Source organism: Ornithorhynchus anatinus, chromosome 11, assembly GCF_004115215.2.
Source record: "Ornithorhynchus anatinus isolate Pmale09 chromosome 11, mOrnAna1.pri.v4, whole genome shotgun sequence".
Lineage (NCBI taxonomy): Eukaryota > Metazoa > Chordata > Mammalia > Monotremata > Ornithorhynchidae > Ornithorhynchus > Ornithorhynchus anatinus.
Genome location: NC_041738.1, coordinates 55,981,424 through 55,999,496, shown reverse-complemented (window position 1 = coordinate 55,999,496; position 18,073 = coordinate 55,981,424). Strand labels below are relative to the sequence as shown.

General features: G+C 45.3%; 1 protein-coding gene across 3 annotated transcripts; it reads left to right on the top strand.

The window, feature by feature from the left end:
• The first annotated feature begins 6,515 nt into the window (after positions 1-6,515).
• On the top strand, positions 6,516-16,871 carry RBM7 (RNA binding motif protein 7). Of its 3 annotated transcripts, XM_001506959.5 has the most exons (5): positions 6,516-6,665; positions 10,627-10,789; positions 11,835-11,928; positions 12,864-12,963; positions 14,688-16,871. In XM_001506959.5, exons 1-5 carry the CDS (start codon positions 6,570-6,572, stop codon positions 15,054-15,056), a joined length of 822 nt encoding a protein of 273 aa, XP_001507009.3. In that variant the 5' UTR covers positions 6,516-6,569; the 3' UTR covers positions 15,057-16,871. The 3 variants fall into 3 exon arrangements, with proteins under 3 accessions (XP_001507009.3, XP_007660986.1, XP_007660987.1); XM_007662796.2 differs by lacking the exons at positions 10,627-10,789; positions 11,835-11,928 and having other exon boundaries at positions 6,574-6,665; positions 14,688-15,056; XM_007662797.3 differs by lacking the exons at positions 6,516-6,665; positions 11,835-11,928 and having other exon boundaries at positions 10,706-10,789; positions 14,688-15,056.
• Positions 16,872-18,073: the final 1,202 nt, after the last annotated feature.

Below are 18,073 nucleotides of genomic sequence, written 5' to 3'. Positions count from 1 at the left end.
ATCTGATTTTTAGACGGTATTGGTAAAAACCAAGCAGAGTTAATAGTATGTGAAAAATCAAATGAGTTTTAAGATGTCAAAGAACCAAAATTTATGTGTGAAGAGCATTAAATTCAGGGTAGGATGTACAGTATTAGATAAATGTGGTATAGACACTAAAAGCTATTAGATAAATGTGTAGAATGCATACGATGTGGAGTATTTATAGGCACAGAGTATAGAGTTTTAGATGTGGCAGGTGTTGTGGTCTACTGGAATTTGTGACAGGACTGTTTCTGGTCTCTGATAATTGTGTAGAGTAACTCTAAGAGCATCTGACCTTGAAATATTATTAATCTCCTTCTACTGTTTCCCGAATAATCCAAGATGCACTTAGTAAAGCAATAAACTGAACAGTGAAGAATACATGTAAGCAGTTGGGGATGACAGCTAATCATGATACAAGTTTCCTGTTTCATCTTCTTTGAAAACGAAGGACAACTATATACAGGGTATAATATATATATATATATATATATATATATATATATATATATTCCTCTTGTTGACTCAGCAGGAAGCCAACTGCATTTTATTAAAGTCTAAAATTAGACTCCAAGTCCTCTGAAAGAGCAAGTGGATTCATGTCTTCACGCCTATGGGATCTGGAATAAAGGGAATGAACTCGATGGCTCTATTCCTAATCAATCGATCATGTTTACTGAGGACTTAGCTTGTGCAGAGCACTGCTCTAAGCGCCCGGGGGGTAGATACAGTTAGTAAACGCAGCCCCTGCCCTTAAGGAGTTTACAATCTAGATAATTTAATAATTTACTTGGCTGACTACCCCGAAGAAAGCAGCAATGGGGCTGATCCAGCATCGCCCAGCCTCACCCAGGGTCTGACGATCCTGGTCACCCACTTACTCAGAATGGCAGCGCTGTGTCCAACGCTGTGTCCAACCTATCTTATATCTACCCCTGTGTTTAGTACTGGCAAATAAAAAGTGTTTAACAAATACCATTTTTTTTTAAAGAAATCTCAGTATCTGGGTATATTGATTCAGACTTGGCACTTTGAGAAAATCAGTGAATGGTATTTATTGAATGCTTACTGTGTGCAGAGTATATTGTATTCTCCCAAGTGCTTAGTACAGGGCTCTGCACACAGTAAGCACTCAATGAATACGATTGAATGAATGAATACAGAGCCCTGTTCTAAACACTTGGGGGAGTTCAACAATACAAGAATCCTCTAAACTGTAAACTTATTATGGGCAGGGAATGTGTCTACCAACTCTGTTATATTGTAATAATAATGTTGGTATTTGTTAAGTGCTTACTATATGCAGAGCTCTGTTCTAAGCGCTGGGGTAGATACAGGGTCATCAGGTTGTCCTATGTGAGGCTCACGGACTTAATCCCCATTTTACAGATGCGGTAACAGAGGCACAGAGAAGTTAAGTGACTTGCCCACAGTCACACAGTATTGTACTTTCCCAAAGACTGTAAACCCGGTGTGGGCAGGGATTGTCTCTCTTTATTGCTGAATTGTACTTTCCAAGTGCTTAGTACAGTGCTCAGCGCTCAATAAATACGACTGAATGAATAAATAAATAAATGAAGTGATTAGTACAGTGCTTACAGTACTTAGTAAAACTCATAGCCCTATGTGGGACAGGGACTGCGTTCAACCTAATGATTTTGTGTCTACCCCAGTGCTTAGAACAGTGCCTGGCCCACAGTAAGAACCTAATTAATTCATTCATTCATTCAATTATATTTCTTGAGTACTTACAGTGTGCAGAGCACTGTACTAAGCACTTGGGAAATACAACAGTAAACAAACACATTCCCTGCTTAATAAATACCACAACTATTTTTAGGTTGGACACATTCTTAATCCACATTTTATAGATGAGGGAACTGAAGCACAGGAAGTGAAGTGACTTGCCCAAGTTCATAAAGCAGGCAAGTTGGCAGTGGCAGGATTAGAACCCAGGTCCTTCTGACTCCAAGGTGTGGGCTCTCTCTCCACTAAGCAACCTTGTTTTTCTATTCTCCTTCCTATTTATATCATAGCCTGAGTAGGTGCAGAGTCTGTGCCCAACCTTATTATCTCTTAGTGCTCAATGCAGTGCTTGGCACCTAGTGAACACTTAACAATTACCATTAGTATTATGATAAAAGTTTTTGTGCCCACTTCCCAGTGATTTTAAGGTCTCCCTATTTTGAGTTTCAGCTTGGTTACTGATGGCCCACTTGGTCAAATTATGCCATTATTTAGGCTTTGCTCTCCCCGTCCCCCACCCCCTTACTTCACTTGAGAAGCAGGGTGGCCTAGTGGAAAGAGCACGGGACTGGGAGTACGAAGGACCTGGTTCTAATCCCAGCTCCGCCACTTGTCTCCTGTGTGATCTTGGGCAAGTCACTTCACTGTCCCTCATTTACCTCTTCTGTAATATGGGGTGTTTTATGTGGGACGGGGGCTATGTTCAATTTGATGAACCCCTATCGACCCTAGCTCTTAGTACAGTGCTGGGCACATAGTAAGCACTTAACAAAAATAACTTTGAAGGGTCCTAGGGCCCAAGGTCTTTCAGAGGTTGGCAGACACGAAGGATGTCAACATGTTTTGGGTAAATGCCTCAGTGGGGATTCATTCATTCATTCATATTTATTGAGTGCTTACTATGTGCAGAGCACTGTACTATATGATTGGAATGTACAATTCGACAACAGAGACAATCCCTGCCCAATAAGGGACTCACAGTCTAAACGGGGGAGACAGACAGCAAAGCAAAACAGAACAAAACAAGCAGTCTGGCATAGATATCAAGATAAATTCATTCAATAGTATTTCATTCAATAGTATTTATTGAGCGCTTACTTTGTGCAGAGCACTGTACTATGTGATTGGAATGTACAATTCGACAACAGAGACAATCCCTGCCCAATAAGAGGCTCACAGTCTAAACGGTGGAGACAGAGAGCAAAGCAAAACAGAGCAAAACAAAAACAAAACATCAAGATAAATAGAACCAAGGAGATATGCACCTCATTAACAAAATAAACAGGGTAATAATATATACAAATGAGCACAGTGCTGTGGGGAGGGGAAGGGGGAAGAGCAGGATGGGAGAAGGGGGAATGGGGAGGGAGCAGGAGGGGAGGGAAAGGGAAGACTCTGTCTGGGAAGGCCTCCTGGAGGAGGTGAGCCCTCAGTAGGGCTTTGAAGAGGGGAAGAGAGTTAGTTTGGTGGAGGTGAGGAGGGAGGGAGGTTAGTTTGGTGGAGGGAGGGAGGGAGGTGGGCCAGGGGTCGACGACGGGATAGGCGTGAACGGGGGACAGTGAGGAGGTGAGCGGCAGAGGAGCGGAGCGTGCGGGGTGGGCAGTAGAAAGAGAGAAGGGAGGTGAGGTAGGAGGGGGCCAGCTGATGGACAGCTTTGAAGCCAAGAGTGAGGAGTTTTTGTTTCGGGCAAAGATTGATAGGCAACCACTGGAGGTTTTTGAAGAGGGAAGTGACAGGCCCAGAGCATTTCTGTAGGAAGATGATCTGGGCAGAGGAATGAAGAATAGCCTGGAGTGGGAAGAGACAGGATGAAGGGAGATCCGAGAGGAGGCTGACACAAAAATCCAGTCGGGATACTATGAGAGCTTGTACCAGCAAGGCAGCAGTTTGGATGGAGAGGAAAGGGCGGACCTTGGCCATGTTGTGACGGTGAGACCGGCAGGTGTTGGTGACGGATTGGATGTGTGGGGTGAATGAGAGAGCACTGACAAGGATGACACCAAGGTTGCGGGCCTGTGAGACGGGAAGGATGGTGGTGCCGCCCACGGTGATGGGGAAGGCAGGGAGAGGACAGGGTTTGGGAGGGAAGATAAGGCGCTTAGTCTTAGACACGTTGAGTTTTAGGTGGCGAGCAGACATCCAGGTGGAGACGTCCTCGAGGCAGGAGGAGATACGAGCTTGGAAGGAGGAATAGAGAATGTAGATTTGGGTGTCATCCGAGAAGCAGCGTGGCTAAGTGGAAAGAGCCCGGGCTTGGGAGTCAGAGGTCATGGGTTCTAATCCCAACTCCGCCGCTTGTCAGCTGTGTGACTGTGGGCAAGTCACTTAACTTCTCTGTGTCTCGGTTACCTCATTTGTCAAATGGGGGTTAAGACTGTGAGTCCCACATGGGACAACCTGATTACCCTGTATCAACCCCAGTGCTTAGAACAGTGCTCGGCACATAGTGAGCGCTTAACATACCGACATTATTCTTATTATTATTAAAATGGGGATTAAGACTGTGAGTCCCGGCGCTTAGCAAATGCCTTCATTTATCTGTGTAGCGATGATAGTTGAGGGATAATAATAATAATGTTGGTATTTGCTAAGCGCTTAGTATGTGCAGAGCACTGTTCTAAGCGCTGGGGTAGATACAGGGTAATCAGGTTGTCCCACGTGAGTCTTCCCGGCTTTGCCACTTGTCAGCTGTGTGACTGTGGGCAAGTCACTTCACTTCTCTGGGCCTCAGTTCCCCCATCTGTAAAATGGGGATAAAGACTGTGAGCCCCACGTGGGACAACCTGATCACCTTGTATCCTCCCCCGTGCTTACAACAGTGTTTGGCAAATAGGAAAGTGCTTAGGAAATGCTATCATTTATCTGCATACATATGATAGTTGAGGGATCTGAGTACTCATTTCCGCTAAAAGGACGTTAAATAATAATAATAACAGCATTTAAGTGCTTACTATGTGCAAAGCACTGTTCTAAGCACTGGGGAGGATACAAGGTGATCAGGTTGTCCCACGTGAGGCTCACAGTCTTAATCCCCATTTTCCAGATGAGGGAACTGTCTGAGTGCTCATTTCCACTAAAAGACTGTTAAATAATAATAATTTTGGTATTTGTTAAGTGCTTACTATGTGCAGAGCTGTTCTAAGTGCTGGCGAGGATACAAGGTGATCAGGTTGTCCCAAATGAGGCTCACAGTCTTAATCCCCATTTTCCAGATGAGGAAACTAAGTGCTCATTTCCACTAAAAGGCTGCTAAATAATAATAATAATGATGTTGGTATTTGTTAAGCGCTTACTATGTGCATAGCACTGTTCTAAGTGCTGGGGAGGATACAAGGTGATCAGGTTGTCCCACGTGGGGCTCACAGTCTTAATCCCTATTTTACAGATGGGGGAACTGAGGCCCAGAGAAGTGAAGTGACTTGCCCACAGTCACACAGCTGACAAGTGGCTGGGCTGGCATTTGAACCCATGACCTCTGACTCCTAAGCCCGGGCTCTTTCCACTGAGCCACGCTGCTTCTCTAAAGGCCTGTCCTGCACCATTTCATCAGGGCAGTGCAGGCATTAGGGCGACTAAAGAGGCTCTTCCAGGGGTCCTGAAGACAACCATGTTGTTGAAATTAAGCCCGTCAAAGGGCAGGGACTGTCTCTATCTGTTAATAATGTTGGTATTTGTTAAGCGCTTACTATGTGCAGAGCACTGTTCTAAGCGCTGGGGTAGATACACGGTGATCAGGTTGTCCCACGTGGGACTCACAGTGTTAATCCCCATTTTGCAGATGAGGTAACTGAGGCCCAGAGAAGTGAAGTGACTTGCCCACAGTCACACAGCTGACGAGTGGCAGAGCTGGGATTAGAACCCATGACCTCTGACTCCCAAGCCCAGGCTCTTTCCACTGAGCCACGCTGCTTCCAGTTACCGATTTGTACATTCCAAGCGCTTAGTCCAGTGCTCTGCACATAGTAAGCGCTCAATAAATACTATTGAATGACTGAATGAATTTTCCAAGAGGGCCACCTCGTCAGCCAAGCAGAAGGCTGCCATTAGTTGCCACCGTTTTTATGAGATGTTCATCCCCTCGATTCTATTTATTGCCATTGTTCTTGTCTGTCCGTCTCCCTCGATTAATAATTATAATAATGTTGGTATTTGTTAAGCGCTTACTATGTGCCGAGCACCGTTCTAAGCGCTGGGGTAATAATGTTGGTATTTGTATTTGTTAAGCGCTTACTATGTGCAGAGCACTGTTCTAAGCGGGGGGTAAACACAGGGGAATGAGGTTGTCCCACGTGGGGCTCACAGTCTTAATCCCCATTTTCCAGATGAGGCAACTGAGGCACAGAGAAGCTAAGTGACTTGCCCACAGTCACACAGCTGGCAAGTGGCAGAGCTGGGATTCGAACTCATGACCTCGGACTCCGAAGCCCGTGCTCTTTCCACTGAGCCACGCTGCTTCTCGTACAGTCTGATTAGACTGTAAGCCCGTCAAAGGACAGGGACTGTCTCTATCTGTTGCCGACTTGCCCATTCCAAGCGCTTAGTCCAGCGCCCTGCACAGAGTAAGCGCTCAATAAATACTATTGAATGAATGAAGGCCGCCACCCAACCGACCGGCCTGAACCGTTAATTCCCCGAACTTCGGCTACTGCGCGTGCGCAGGCAGGCGGGCAAGGGGAGGGGGGAGGAGGAGGGGTGGAGAGGCAGGCGACACAAGCGGCGCCTGCGCAGTTGGGTGGACGTTGATGACGTCACCGCGTGGGGAGGTCAGGGCCGCCGCCGCCGGGCCGGCGGGAGTGAGGATGGGCGCTTCCGCGGCCGAGGCCGACCGAACCCTCTTCGTGGGCAACCTGGACACCAAGGTGACGGAGGAACTGTTGTTCGAGCTCTTCCACCAGGTACGGGGGTGGCGGTCCCATCCTTCCCGTTACCCTCTTTCCGGTCCTACGCGACCTGAGGCTTCGGGCCTAGCGGCCTGCCCGTCTGCGCATGCGCGGCTGGCCATCGTTGCTCCTTCCATTTGAACGGAGGTGAAAGGGAGCAGTGGCAGGCGTGGCCTTGTCAAGCTGTTGGCCCTTTAGTTACTGGTGGGCGCTGAGCGTTTCTTTCATTCGTTATTTTCCTTTCTCATTTGGCTTTCAGAAGTGGTATGTACTGAGCGGGGTGCAGCGTGGCTTAGTGGTGGTATTTGTTGAGCGCTGACTACGTGCAGAGCACTATTCTGAGCGCTGGGGTAGATAATAATACTACTGTTGGTATTTGTTAAGCGCTTACTACGTGCAGAGCACTGTTCTAAGCGCTGGGATAGGTAATAGTACTGTTGGTATTTGTTAAGCGCTTACTACGTGCACAGCACTGTTCTAAGCGCTGGGATAGGTAATAGTACTGTTGGTATTTGTTAAGCGATTACTACGTGCACAGCACTGTTCTAAGCGCTGGGATAGGTAATAATACTGTTGGTATTTGTTAAGCGCTTACTACGTGCACAGCACTGTTCTAAGCGCTGGGATAGGTAATAATACTGTTGGTATTTGTTAAGCGCCTATTACGTGCACAGCACTGTTCCAAGCGCTGGGGTAGGCAATAATACTGTTGGTATTTGTTAAGCGCTTACTACGTGCAGAGCACTGTTCTAAGCGCTGGGGTAGATAATGCTGGTATTAGTTAAGCGCTTACTACGTGCAGTGCACTCTTCTAAGCGCTGGGGGAGATAATAATACTGTTGGTATTTGTTAAGCGCTTACTACGTGCAGAGCACTGTTCTAAGCGCCGGGGTAGATAATATTGTTGGTATTAGTTAAGCGCTTACTACGTGCAGTGCACTCTTCTAAGCGCTGGGGGAGATAATAATACTGTTGGTATTTGTTAAGCGCTTACTACGTGCAGAGCACTCTTCTAAACGCTGGGTTAGATAATAATGTTGGTATTTGTTAAGCGCTTACTACGTGCAGAGCACTGTTCTAAGCGCTGGGGTAGATAATACTGTTGGTATTTGTTAAGCGCTTACTACGTGCAAAGCACTGTTCTAAGCGCTGGGGTAGATAATAATACTGTTGGTATTTGTTAACCGCTTACTATGTGCAGAGCACCGTTCTAAGCGCTGGGGTAGGTAATAATAATACTGTTGGTATTTGTTAAGCGCTTACTACGTGCAGAGAACTGTTCTAAGCGGTGGGGTAGATACTGGGTCATCAGGTTGTCCCATATGAGGCTCACAGTCTTCATCCCCATTATACAGATGAGGTCACTGAGGCACAGAGAAGTGAAGTGACTTGTCCAAAGTCACACAGCTGAGAAGTGGCAGAGCTGGGATTTGAACACATGACCTCTGACTCCCCTGCCCGGGCTCTTTCCACTGAGCCATGCTGTTTAGAACAGTGCTTTGCACATAGTAAGTGCTTAACAAATGCCGCCATTATTATTATTATCGTTATTATTATTATTAGGCATTTGCAGGGTCCAGAATGAAGAGTGACAACTTCCCAGGCCTCGGGTTGCTTATGCTGTAGTGGGAGTATCTTTCCAATTAAAGTAGCCAAAATCAATCATTGCATGTACAGTACAAACATACGTGTATGTATGTGTATCTGCAAGAATGCCCCTAGACTTTTGCCAAAATTAAAGGTTTGAAATGTGTTGTCTGTTTGGATTTACATCTTCTACTCACCCTCAGCCCCACATTACTTACAGGCATATCTGTAATTTAATGTCTGTCTCCCCCTCTAGACTGTAAGCTCGTTGTGGGCAGTGAACACATCTACTGACTCTGTTATACTGTACATATAACAAGCGCCTAGTACATGCTCTGCACGTAGGAAGCACTCAATAAATGCCACTGATTGATTTGTCTCCCGCGTTAGATTGTAAACATATATATACGTGTTCCCAAGCACCAGTTCCCAATCATTCACCCCACAGCTTGATGTTTTTAGAGTGTGATTTGGACAGAGTGTTATGAAACTTGGCTACCGTAACACGATTGTGATTTGGCTCGGCCAGGATTGCGTGCTAAACCTTGTGTCAATCAGGTTAACGTGAGTGATGACACTGTCAGCAGTGTTAGCGATAATTGCGTAGTACTGCAAAGCGATATATTTGCAACTGTGCGTTGTTATGGAAACTGTCTGTAAGGGTGAGAGGCTAATGAACATTGTTAATGACAGAGATGAGTCAATGCAACCTTCTTGGAATGACTTGGGTTTTGTTTTTGTTTGTCTTGAACTTTATCTGGTGGGACATAATTCATCTTCCTTAACCTTTATGTAATAGTAGTAATGATTAGTATATTGCTTGGCACATAGTAAGGGCTTAACAAATTCCGTTATTATTTTTAATTGTGGCAGTTAAGTACTTAGTATATGCAGGGTACTGTGCTGAGAGCCGGGATAGGTATAAGGAAACACATTCCCTGTCACACATGAGGCTTAAAGTCCACGGAAGAAGAAGAGGTACTTGATCCCCATTTTACAGATGATAGTGTCCTAGAAATCAGAAGACCTGAGTTCTAATCCAAGGTGTGCCACTGTCCTCCTGAGTAATCTTGGGTGACACAATTACCTCTCTGTGCCTAAATTTTCACACCTGAAAAATGGGGAAAAAATACTTGCTTTCCCTGCCTTCTTAGTCTTTCAGCTGCGTATGGAAAGGGAGTGTGTTTGATCTGATTATAGGGCATCTACTGAAGTGCTTAATGCACCTAGTAACTGCCACAATTTATTATAATTATAAAGCAGCCACCATGTTGCTTCTGGAATGCCCAATACAGTTCCCTGGACTGCTGTTGCCATTGTTCCCCCTCTTTTTCCTCCTCCCACCAGTCCAAGGGTTTCTTATTCATTATGGCAGCAGGACATATATAATAATTATTATGGTGTTTAAGTGCTTAATCTGTGCCAGGCACTGTTCTAAGCACTGGGATAGATACAATAATCGGGTTGGACCCAGGGCTCACACTCTTAATCCCCATTTTACAGATGAGGGAATTGAGGCACCAAGAAGTGAAGTGACTTGCCCAAGGTCACACGGCAGATAAGTGGCGGAGCCGGGATTAGAACCCTTGATCTTTGGATTCACAGGCCCAGACTCTAAACATGTTTATACGTTTAGAGTTGTCTGAATATAGTGAGCAGGGTAGGCCACCCAAGCAGACCAAACTCCTTGGAGCAGCAATTGTTATTTCTCAGTCAATCAATGGTATTTAACGTGGGCTTAAACAACTAAGCGCTTAGGAGAGCACAATACAACAGAGCTGGTAGAAATGTTCCCTGCCCACAATGAGTTAAAACCCCCCAACAAGGCCTAGTGTCAAGAGCACGGGCTTGGGAGTCAGAGATCGTGGGTTCTAATCATGGCTCCGCCACTTGTCTGCTGTGTGACCTTAGGTAAGTCACTTAGCTTCTTTGGGCCTCAGTTACCTCATCTGGAAAATGGGGATTGAGACCTTGAGCCCCATGTGGGACCGGGACTGTGTCCGACTTGATTACCTTGTATCTATCTTGGCACTTAGAACAGTGGTTGGCACATAGTAAGCGCCTAACAAATACCATAATTACTATTATCATTTAGTAAAGTCTAGCAGTCTAGGGGTCAAGACACGTCCCCACTGGTCGGGAAAATAGTAGATTATAAGGATGTGGACATAAGGGCCGTGGGGCCGGGGTATCAAATTGATCGCCCCTCAGCAGTACAGGGGACATTTCTGTGTTAAAAAATGATCTGCTCTTTGTGGTTTCCTTCTGTGTGCTTTGCTTTTCTGAGGCATTTTTTAGTTCAATTCACCTTGTATTCCTTGAAAGAGGATCACCTTTTTATTTTCAGTTGCTTTCTTTTAATTTAACCCTTTTTGTCTTTGATTTGCAGGCAGGTCCCGTAATTAATGTTAAAATTCCTAAGGATAAGGATGGTAAACCAAAGCAATTTGCATTTGTGAATTTCAAACATGAAGAATCTGTTCCTTACGGAATGAATCTACTTAATGGAATCAAACTTTTTGGAAGGCCCATCAAAATTCAATTCAGATCAGGTATCCATGTATCTAATAACGTCTTTGTATTAGGCAAACTAAAATACTTTTGTTTCTTCGGCCTAATCTGTTGTTGGCAGCTGAAAACAGTGGCTGATTGACAGTGTCACATTGCCAAGTTATTTATTGCTTTGAATCTCCTCTTTCAGTAAATTTCATATAGTGATCAATCAGTCAGTAGTAATTATTGAGTGCTTGCCGTGTGCACTGTACTAAGCGCTTGGGAGAGTAAATACTATAGAGTTGGTAGATGTGATCCTGGTCCACGAGGAATTTAGCGACATGACCAAAACTTAGGTTTCAGGGAAGAGCAAAAGGCGTAGCTTCTGGTATTTGAGTGCTTATTATGTGCGGGGTTCTGTATAAAGTGCTTGGGAAAGTAAGAGAATACCCGAGAGTTATGGTATTTGCAACTCCTCACTTTCATCCTTTTTCGGTAATGAGATGCTTGAGGAAAGCTTTTTTCCATCATTTTAGCTTTTCTTTATAACTTGCTTGCTTGTGTTGCAATCCCAGAGTAATGTGTTGCTGATATTCAGACCCGCCTATAAGAATTTTGCCTGCATCTTCTGCCTTTAAAGTGTAAGCGTGTATGAAAATTTAGGTAGCAACGTGAAAATTCCATTTCCCTGCCTGAGATATCACCAGAAATACTTAGAATCTGTTGAAGTGGTGGAATATTTTGCCTCCTCCCTAAGAGGGAAAGCGAAGAACTCTCTTCAGATGATTTTTGTTTTACTCGTATGGTTTAAAATCACTGGAGATGTTAAAAACTTTAATATAATTGCCCTTGTGTTTGGCTTGATGATTCAGAATGTTGCGTTTCGATTGCATCTTTACCACTGGGTATTAGCAGTTTATACCTTGTTTTGTAAACCTGATGTCGTGCCTTGGTGATTCACTCTGATGAAACTCCAGAGCTAATTATACAATGCCAAAGCATATCTGATCTTTCAGAGGTGTCCATGTGGTAACAGAATCTATCTAGCTTTTTTAATTGGGTCATCTCGGGGAAAAAACTAAATTTCACACTTGCTTTCTTCAGGAAGCAGTCACGTCTCACAAGATACCGGTTCACCGTATTCCCAGTATGGTAACACGAGCCCATCTAACTTACCAATGCCCACTCCTTCTAGCAGGTAGGAACTAATCTAGACTCTCAGGAGCCATGCCAGGGCAGTTAAGTTGTTGACTCTGCTTCAGTCAGTCCATCAGTGATATTTATGGAGCGCTTACCGGGTTCAGAGCACTGTCCTGAGCGCTTGAGAGAGGACGATAGTTGGTAAGGAGCTTACGATCTATCTGGGGGAGGCGGGCACTAAATTCAGTTGCAGATAAGGGGGAGCAACAGACCTGTATAGCATTTCTAGTGGTGGGGGATAAGGAGGAGGAAGACCCCAGTGTTCAGATTCTAACAAAAGATACTGAAGCGAATATAGTAAATTAGGTGGGATGTGATGCTCCGAAGTTGGAATACATTTTCCTTAAAGTGTGGGTTAAGGCCACGCTTTAGAACGATGGTGCGTAATTTAAAGAAGCCCCAAGTCTGTCAGTATTGCCCACAGAAATAAACGCTTTTAAGGGCTGACCTCGTAGTTGTTATAGTAATAGTATTTACTAAGTGCTTACTGTGTGCAGGGCGCTGTACGATGCACTAGGAAAACGTATCCTAGTGGGAATGAGACGCAGGCCCCGTCCCTTGAAGGGCTCAGATTCTTTTTTATGGAGATAATGTGTTTCCGAAGAGAATTTGGTGCCATCAGCTGTTACAATTGTGAATTACCCAAACCTCTTGTTGGTTGCAGTCTAAATGTGGCTAGGTCACAAATACCGTCTGGCTCTGGGGAGGATGAGTTAGGAAATCAGCTTAGCGGAGGTAGAAGTTTGCCCTGGGTTACCTAATGACTCTCTCCCAGAGTAATTGACGTCTGTAGTAATTGACGTCCGGATTGTTTGATCGTCTTTCAGCAGTGTGAGCTAAACGCGAAATCATTTTTCTTCTTCATGAAATCTGCGAATTGTTTTGGGCCCCAGCGGTCATCGCCTCCTATAACAACGTTGGCTTTTCCTGCAGATATGAAAGGAACATGGAGAACACGTCAGCGGGGTATAATTCGGGGCATATGATGCAGAGATCATTCTCTTCGCCAGAAAATCTTCAGAGACATGCTGTGGTGGGTTGCTTTTACAGTCTGAGTAATTCTAGTAATAATCAGAACCCCAGCCCAATGTTGAAATATTTATCCAGTTGCATCTGTGAGAACCTCCTTTTTTCATTGTGCCTGGGAAATATTCAGGATTCCATTTAGAAAAACCTAATTGGAGTTTACGCCTGCCCTTTTGTAAAACGTTATAGACCTCATCCACACTGAATTTTTCATGGGCCTCTCATTTAAAGTCTGTAAAACTCATCCATCCAGAGGTGGGTTAGCCAGAAGAGGCATTCCTAGATCGATTTTTCTGGAGCATTTGTGCCGGTTAGCCAGGCGTGGACTTTTTCCCCGGGTGCAAGTGTGACTGAGTGCATCCTGTGACTGGCTGGTGATGTGCCATCAGTCGATGGTATTTACTGAGCCTTTATCGTGTACAGAACACTGCACTAAGCGCTTGGGAGAGTACAGTACGAGTTGGTAGGCCTGATCCCTGCTCTCAAGGGCTTACAATTGTCTGATATATAAAAAGCTTGGGAATATTAGGTGCTCCGCTAAATGGCACTGGAGAAAATGAGTATACTGGGCAAAGGTCTCTACTCCTCTGGTGTAGCCACTTGGGATGATATGGATGGACACCAGTGTGTGGGTCTTTTCTTTCTTTTTTTTTTTTTAATAGTATTTGTTAAGCACTTACGAGGTGACTGTGTTGCAGACGCCGATTAGACTGTAAGCCCGTCAAACGGCAGGGACTGTCTCTATCTGTTGCCGACTTGTTCATCCCAAGCGCTTAGTACAGTGCTCTGCACATAGTAAGCGCTCAATAAATACTATTGAATGTTCACTAAGTAGTGGAGTAGATTCAAGATGACTGGGTTGGACAGTCTGTGTCCCACATGGGGCTCACCGTCTTAATCCCCATTTTACCGATGAGATAACTGAGGCCCAGAGAAGTGAAGTGACTTGCCCCAGGTCAAACAGCAGGCAAGTGACGGAGTTGGGATTTTTGACTCCTGGGCCCGTGTTCTTTCCGCTACGCCATGCTGCTCCTCACTCTCAGGATGGGTAAAATGCCCAAATATCATCCTTCCCGTCCTTTCTTATTTACAGCTGATACATTAAATGTAGCCACATCCTCTAAACCACCTCATTCATTCAGAGTTAGCCACGTGCGCATCGGGACCAGGGTGGTCTGAGGAACTTCAGATAACTGAGGTTCTCACGGTAGTTGAAGGGTGCCGTCCTTTTCACCCAGAATGCTGAGTTGTACTGTACTCTCCCAAGCACTTAGTACAGTGCTCTGCACACAGTGAGCACTCAGTAAGTACGAATGAATGAATGACTTGCCGTAACCACCGTGGAAACATCGGCTGAGCGTAGTCCAGTTAGGAGCGGCCGGCTTTTCCATCATGAGAGGCAGCATGGTGTAATGGATAGACCACGGGCGCGGGAATCAGAAGGTCATGGGTTCTAATCCCGGCTCTGCCACTTGCCTGCTGTGTGAGTTTGGGCAAGTCCCTTCACTTCTCTGGGCCTCAGTTACCTCATCGGTAAAATGGGGGTTGAGACCGTGAGCTCCATGTGGGGCAGGGACTGTGTCCAACCTAATGTGTGTGTATCCATCCCAGCACTTAGTACAGTGCCTGGCAGATAGTAAGCACTTACCAAATGCCATTATTATTATTATTAGCCCTCTTTGGACCATCCCAAACGGCCATTAACTCGCCTCCTGATTTCTCCCTTCCCAGATGAACAACGTGTTCCGGTCGCCGGGATCCCAATACGGCGGGAAGTTTGGATCTCAGCACCCGGATCACGGCGGCTTCTCCCCTCCAGGACCTCCCCACGGTCACTCGTACAGCTCGTCCTCCAGCTCCCAGCGGCGCCAGGACAGCCCCCTCTCACACCGCAAAGTCAGACAGAACTCTCATCCCTACCAGTCCGACAGGCATCACTCCCGGGAACCGCGCTACGGCGATCACGGCCCCGACCATCACTACAGAGGAGGCCGCGAGGACTTCTGCTACGAAGATCGGGTCCAGGACGGCTGGAGCCACGACTACGATAACAGAAGGGACAACAGTAGGGATGGGAAATGGCGTCCGTCTCGGCACTGAGGCAGTGTTTTTTTAAAAAAAACAAACAAAAAGAAAACAAAACTCTTTTCTACGGCTTACAGAAGGCCCGCTTCACTCTGGCCCAGGCACAGCTTTGTGACCAAACTGTAGAGGAACTTTTCAGATTGTCCCTTCCCCCTTTTCCTTTTTTTTTTTTAAATACTTTTTAACTGCCTGCAGTATAATACAGAGGAACAAAAAGAGTCGTTTCCCTTTTTATTGTATTAAAAGTCTTTTTACCTCAGGGTTTTATACAGAGGAACGTGCCACAACCAATCATTGTAGTCAAAATAGAGAAAGGGTTGTGAAGTTTGGTGGAATTACGAAGCAGATGTCTTAAATGATTTTGTACCATTTGTAGGGGATTCAATTATCCTTGTTGGTGTGATCATGTGTGTAGATCATAGACATCGAAACCGATACCGGCTATCAGTATTTTGTTCCGGAACCGAAAAAGTTCTTCATCCACTAATAGTGTTTGAGGAAATTTCTTATTAAATTTGCTGGTAAATAGTCTTTTAAAGTTGTTCAAAATCAAGCAGAAGTTTTGTCTAAAGTCTTTATTAAATTTATCCTGCAGACATCCTCTCTTAGATTACCACCTCTAAATTAGCACAGCCTAAAACTTGGGACTTTAGTTGAGGAGTTTCAGTGTTTCATTTAGAACGCAGAAGGTGAGCTGGCAGGGCTCTGAAGGGGCCAAGTGAAGTAGGAATAATAGCGTTTACTATGTGCAAAGCACTGTTCTGAGCGCGGGAAAAGAAATACAAAGATGAGCTGTAGACACGGTTCATGGCCTCGAGGTGGGGGGAAAAAGGAAAGAGAGGGGCAGGGCAAAGGGAAAGGGGGAAAAGGCAGGGAAGATGAGAGGACACTTCGGACTCTCTCTTTTTATATCCAGTTCATCCACGTGAGTTCTTGTTCCCGTGTCTTCTGCGTCATTTCCGGTGGGAGATCGCATCCCCATTATCCTTCTCCCAAGTGCCTACCCCAGTGTTCTGTACCCACCCAGTTGTAATAAACACCCACTGAATGCCTGTTGTATTGTCTAGCCCTCCTCCCCCTGCCCCCTTCCACTGCCGAACTGGTCACCCCTGGGCGCCAGGGCCAGGACTGGGGTGTCCAGTTGCCTTGAAGGCCACAGCCCTCCCAGCCCCTTGCCGGTCCCCCCCTCCTCCGGGCTCAGCTGTCATTTCTGGTGCTCTGGCAGGTTTGGTCACGGTCAGTATGACTTCCCTTCCAGCTGTGGGGGCGAAGGCCCCATCCCCTGTCCGTTCTAAGTTTATGGGGGTGATCACTCCCTCTGCCCCTCCCCTCCCCCCCCCCCCCCCCCCCCCCGCCGTGTGGGTACCTTTGAGTTTTTGTTCAAGGAATATTCGAGGTATGCAAAAGTCACTCAGGAAGTATTCAGCCTCTTCAGGGGTATGCTTAATACATCTGAAAAAAACCGGATTGAATATTAGTGTATTCCGTTTTCAGAGACAGGTTTTATTAGCGCCCAGGAATTGGAAAGTGGCTATTATTTCTTCTCTCCCCAAAAACACCTCATAAGTTTCAGGGTATACCACTGAGACCACCACTTTTTAATTGTCTTTCTTGAAGAACCCAGTGAATGTGTGGAAATGAACTGTTTATGGAGACTGTCTGGGTTGCTTTTCATTCAGATAAATTAGTCTAATTTAAAGTCATCTAATTGGAAATGATGTTTCAGTTGCTTTAAATGTCACGATTTAACATCCTGTTTTAATTACTGATCTCTCAGAATACAGCCTGTTTATGTTTTGGTACCCTAATAAACTTGTTTATAAGGACATATTCTTGGGAAGGTGTGGCCTGTCTGTTGAGAACATCATTGCCTTCGGCTGCTTTCTGGCCTCTGAAGATTGTATTTACAGGGGAGATGGGAGGTAGGGGAGGCTGCTGTATTTTCTCTTACGTTTTCCTATGTAAATCTGGGCAGGATTCCCCACTGCAGTTTAGCTCATCAGTAAACTGGTGGCTTGGGTGTTTTGAGGACTCCATTTTGGCTGGATCCCAAATAAAGTGTACGGAACTAAACTTGCATGAAATAAATTGCCTCCCTTTTATAGTATCTAATCCATGTGTAAAGATGTAATCTATAAAATAGGTTGGTCAAGCCTCAATTGATGAATCAGTGAATGGTATTTATTGAGTACTTCATACGGTTCACTGTCCTAAGCGCTTGGGAGGGTACAATATGGTTTGTAGAGTAATAATTTGGAAAAAGCCCGGGCTAAGGAGTCAGAGGTCATGGGTTCTAATCCAGGCTCTGCCACCTGTCTGCTGTGACCTTGGGCAAGTCACTGGTGAAGTGCCTCAGTTCCCTCATCTGTAAATTGGGGATATGACTGAGCCTCATGTGGGACAACCTGATTACCCTGTATCTCCCTGAGCACTTAGAACAGTGCTCGGCACATAGTAAGTGCCTAACAAATACCAACATTATTATTTTTACTCATTAAATACTTATTCTGTGCCCATCAAACTTTATCAGATCAGGCACAGTCTGTCTCACATGGGGCTCACAGTCCAAGTAGGAGGGACCAGTTGTCTAGTTCGGGTAAGTTTATCCTGGTGGCGATTGACTTCACCCCACGGGTGGTAGATTTGCTTTGTTACTGCAGGCTTTGGTTTTATAAAACGAGTTTTGACATGCCCTGAGAGATGAACCTTAAATGAATAAAATGCAGGTTTAAGAACCACTGACTGTTGCTTGGAGGGCTATGCAAACTATATGAATAAACTGAAATTTGGGCTAATAGTACGGATGGTAGAGGCAACTGCTTATTTTGAGTGTGGGGGAGAAAAAGCATAGGAATTTGAGGCAGGATGGTGACTGAGAGGAACAGATTCTACAGTCACTATTTTAAGCCTTTTTAAAATCCTATTTGTGGAGCGCTTACCATGTGCCAGGCATTGTAATAATCACAATAATTATGATATTTGTTAAGCCCTTACTATGTACCAGACACAGCAGTGAGCGCTGTACCTAAGTG

Bases quoted from the DNA above. Each gene is read 5' to 3' on its own strand.
- RBM7 (XM_001506959.5), top strand. From the start codon at position 6,570: ATGGGCGCTTCCGCGGCCGAGGCCGACCGAACCCTCTTCGTGGGCAAC. The intron at 11,929-12,863 runs GTAGGAACTAAT...CTTTTCCTGCAG, and splicing joins ATGCCCACTCCTTCTAGCAG to ATATGAAAGGAACATGGAGA. The intron at 12,964-14,687 runs GTGGGTTGCTTT...CTCCCTTCCCAG, and splicing joins ATCTTCAGAGACATGCTGTG to ATGAACAACGTGTTCCGGTC.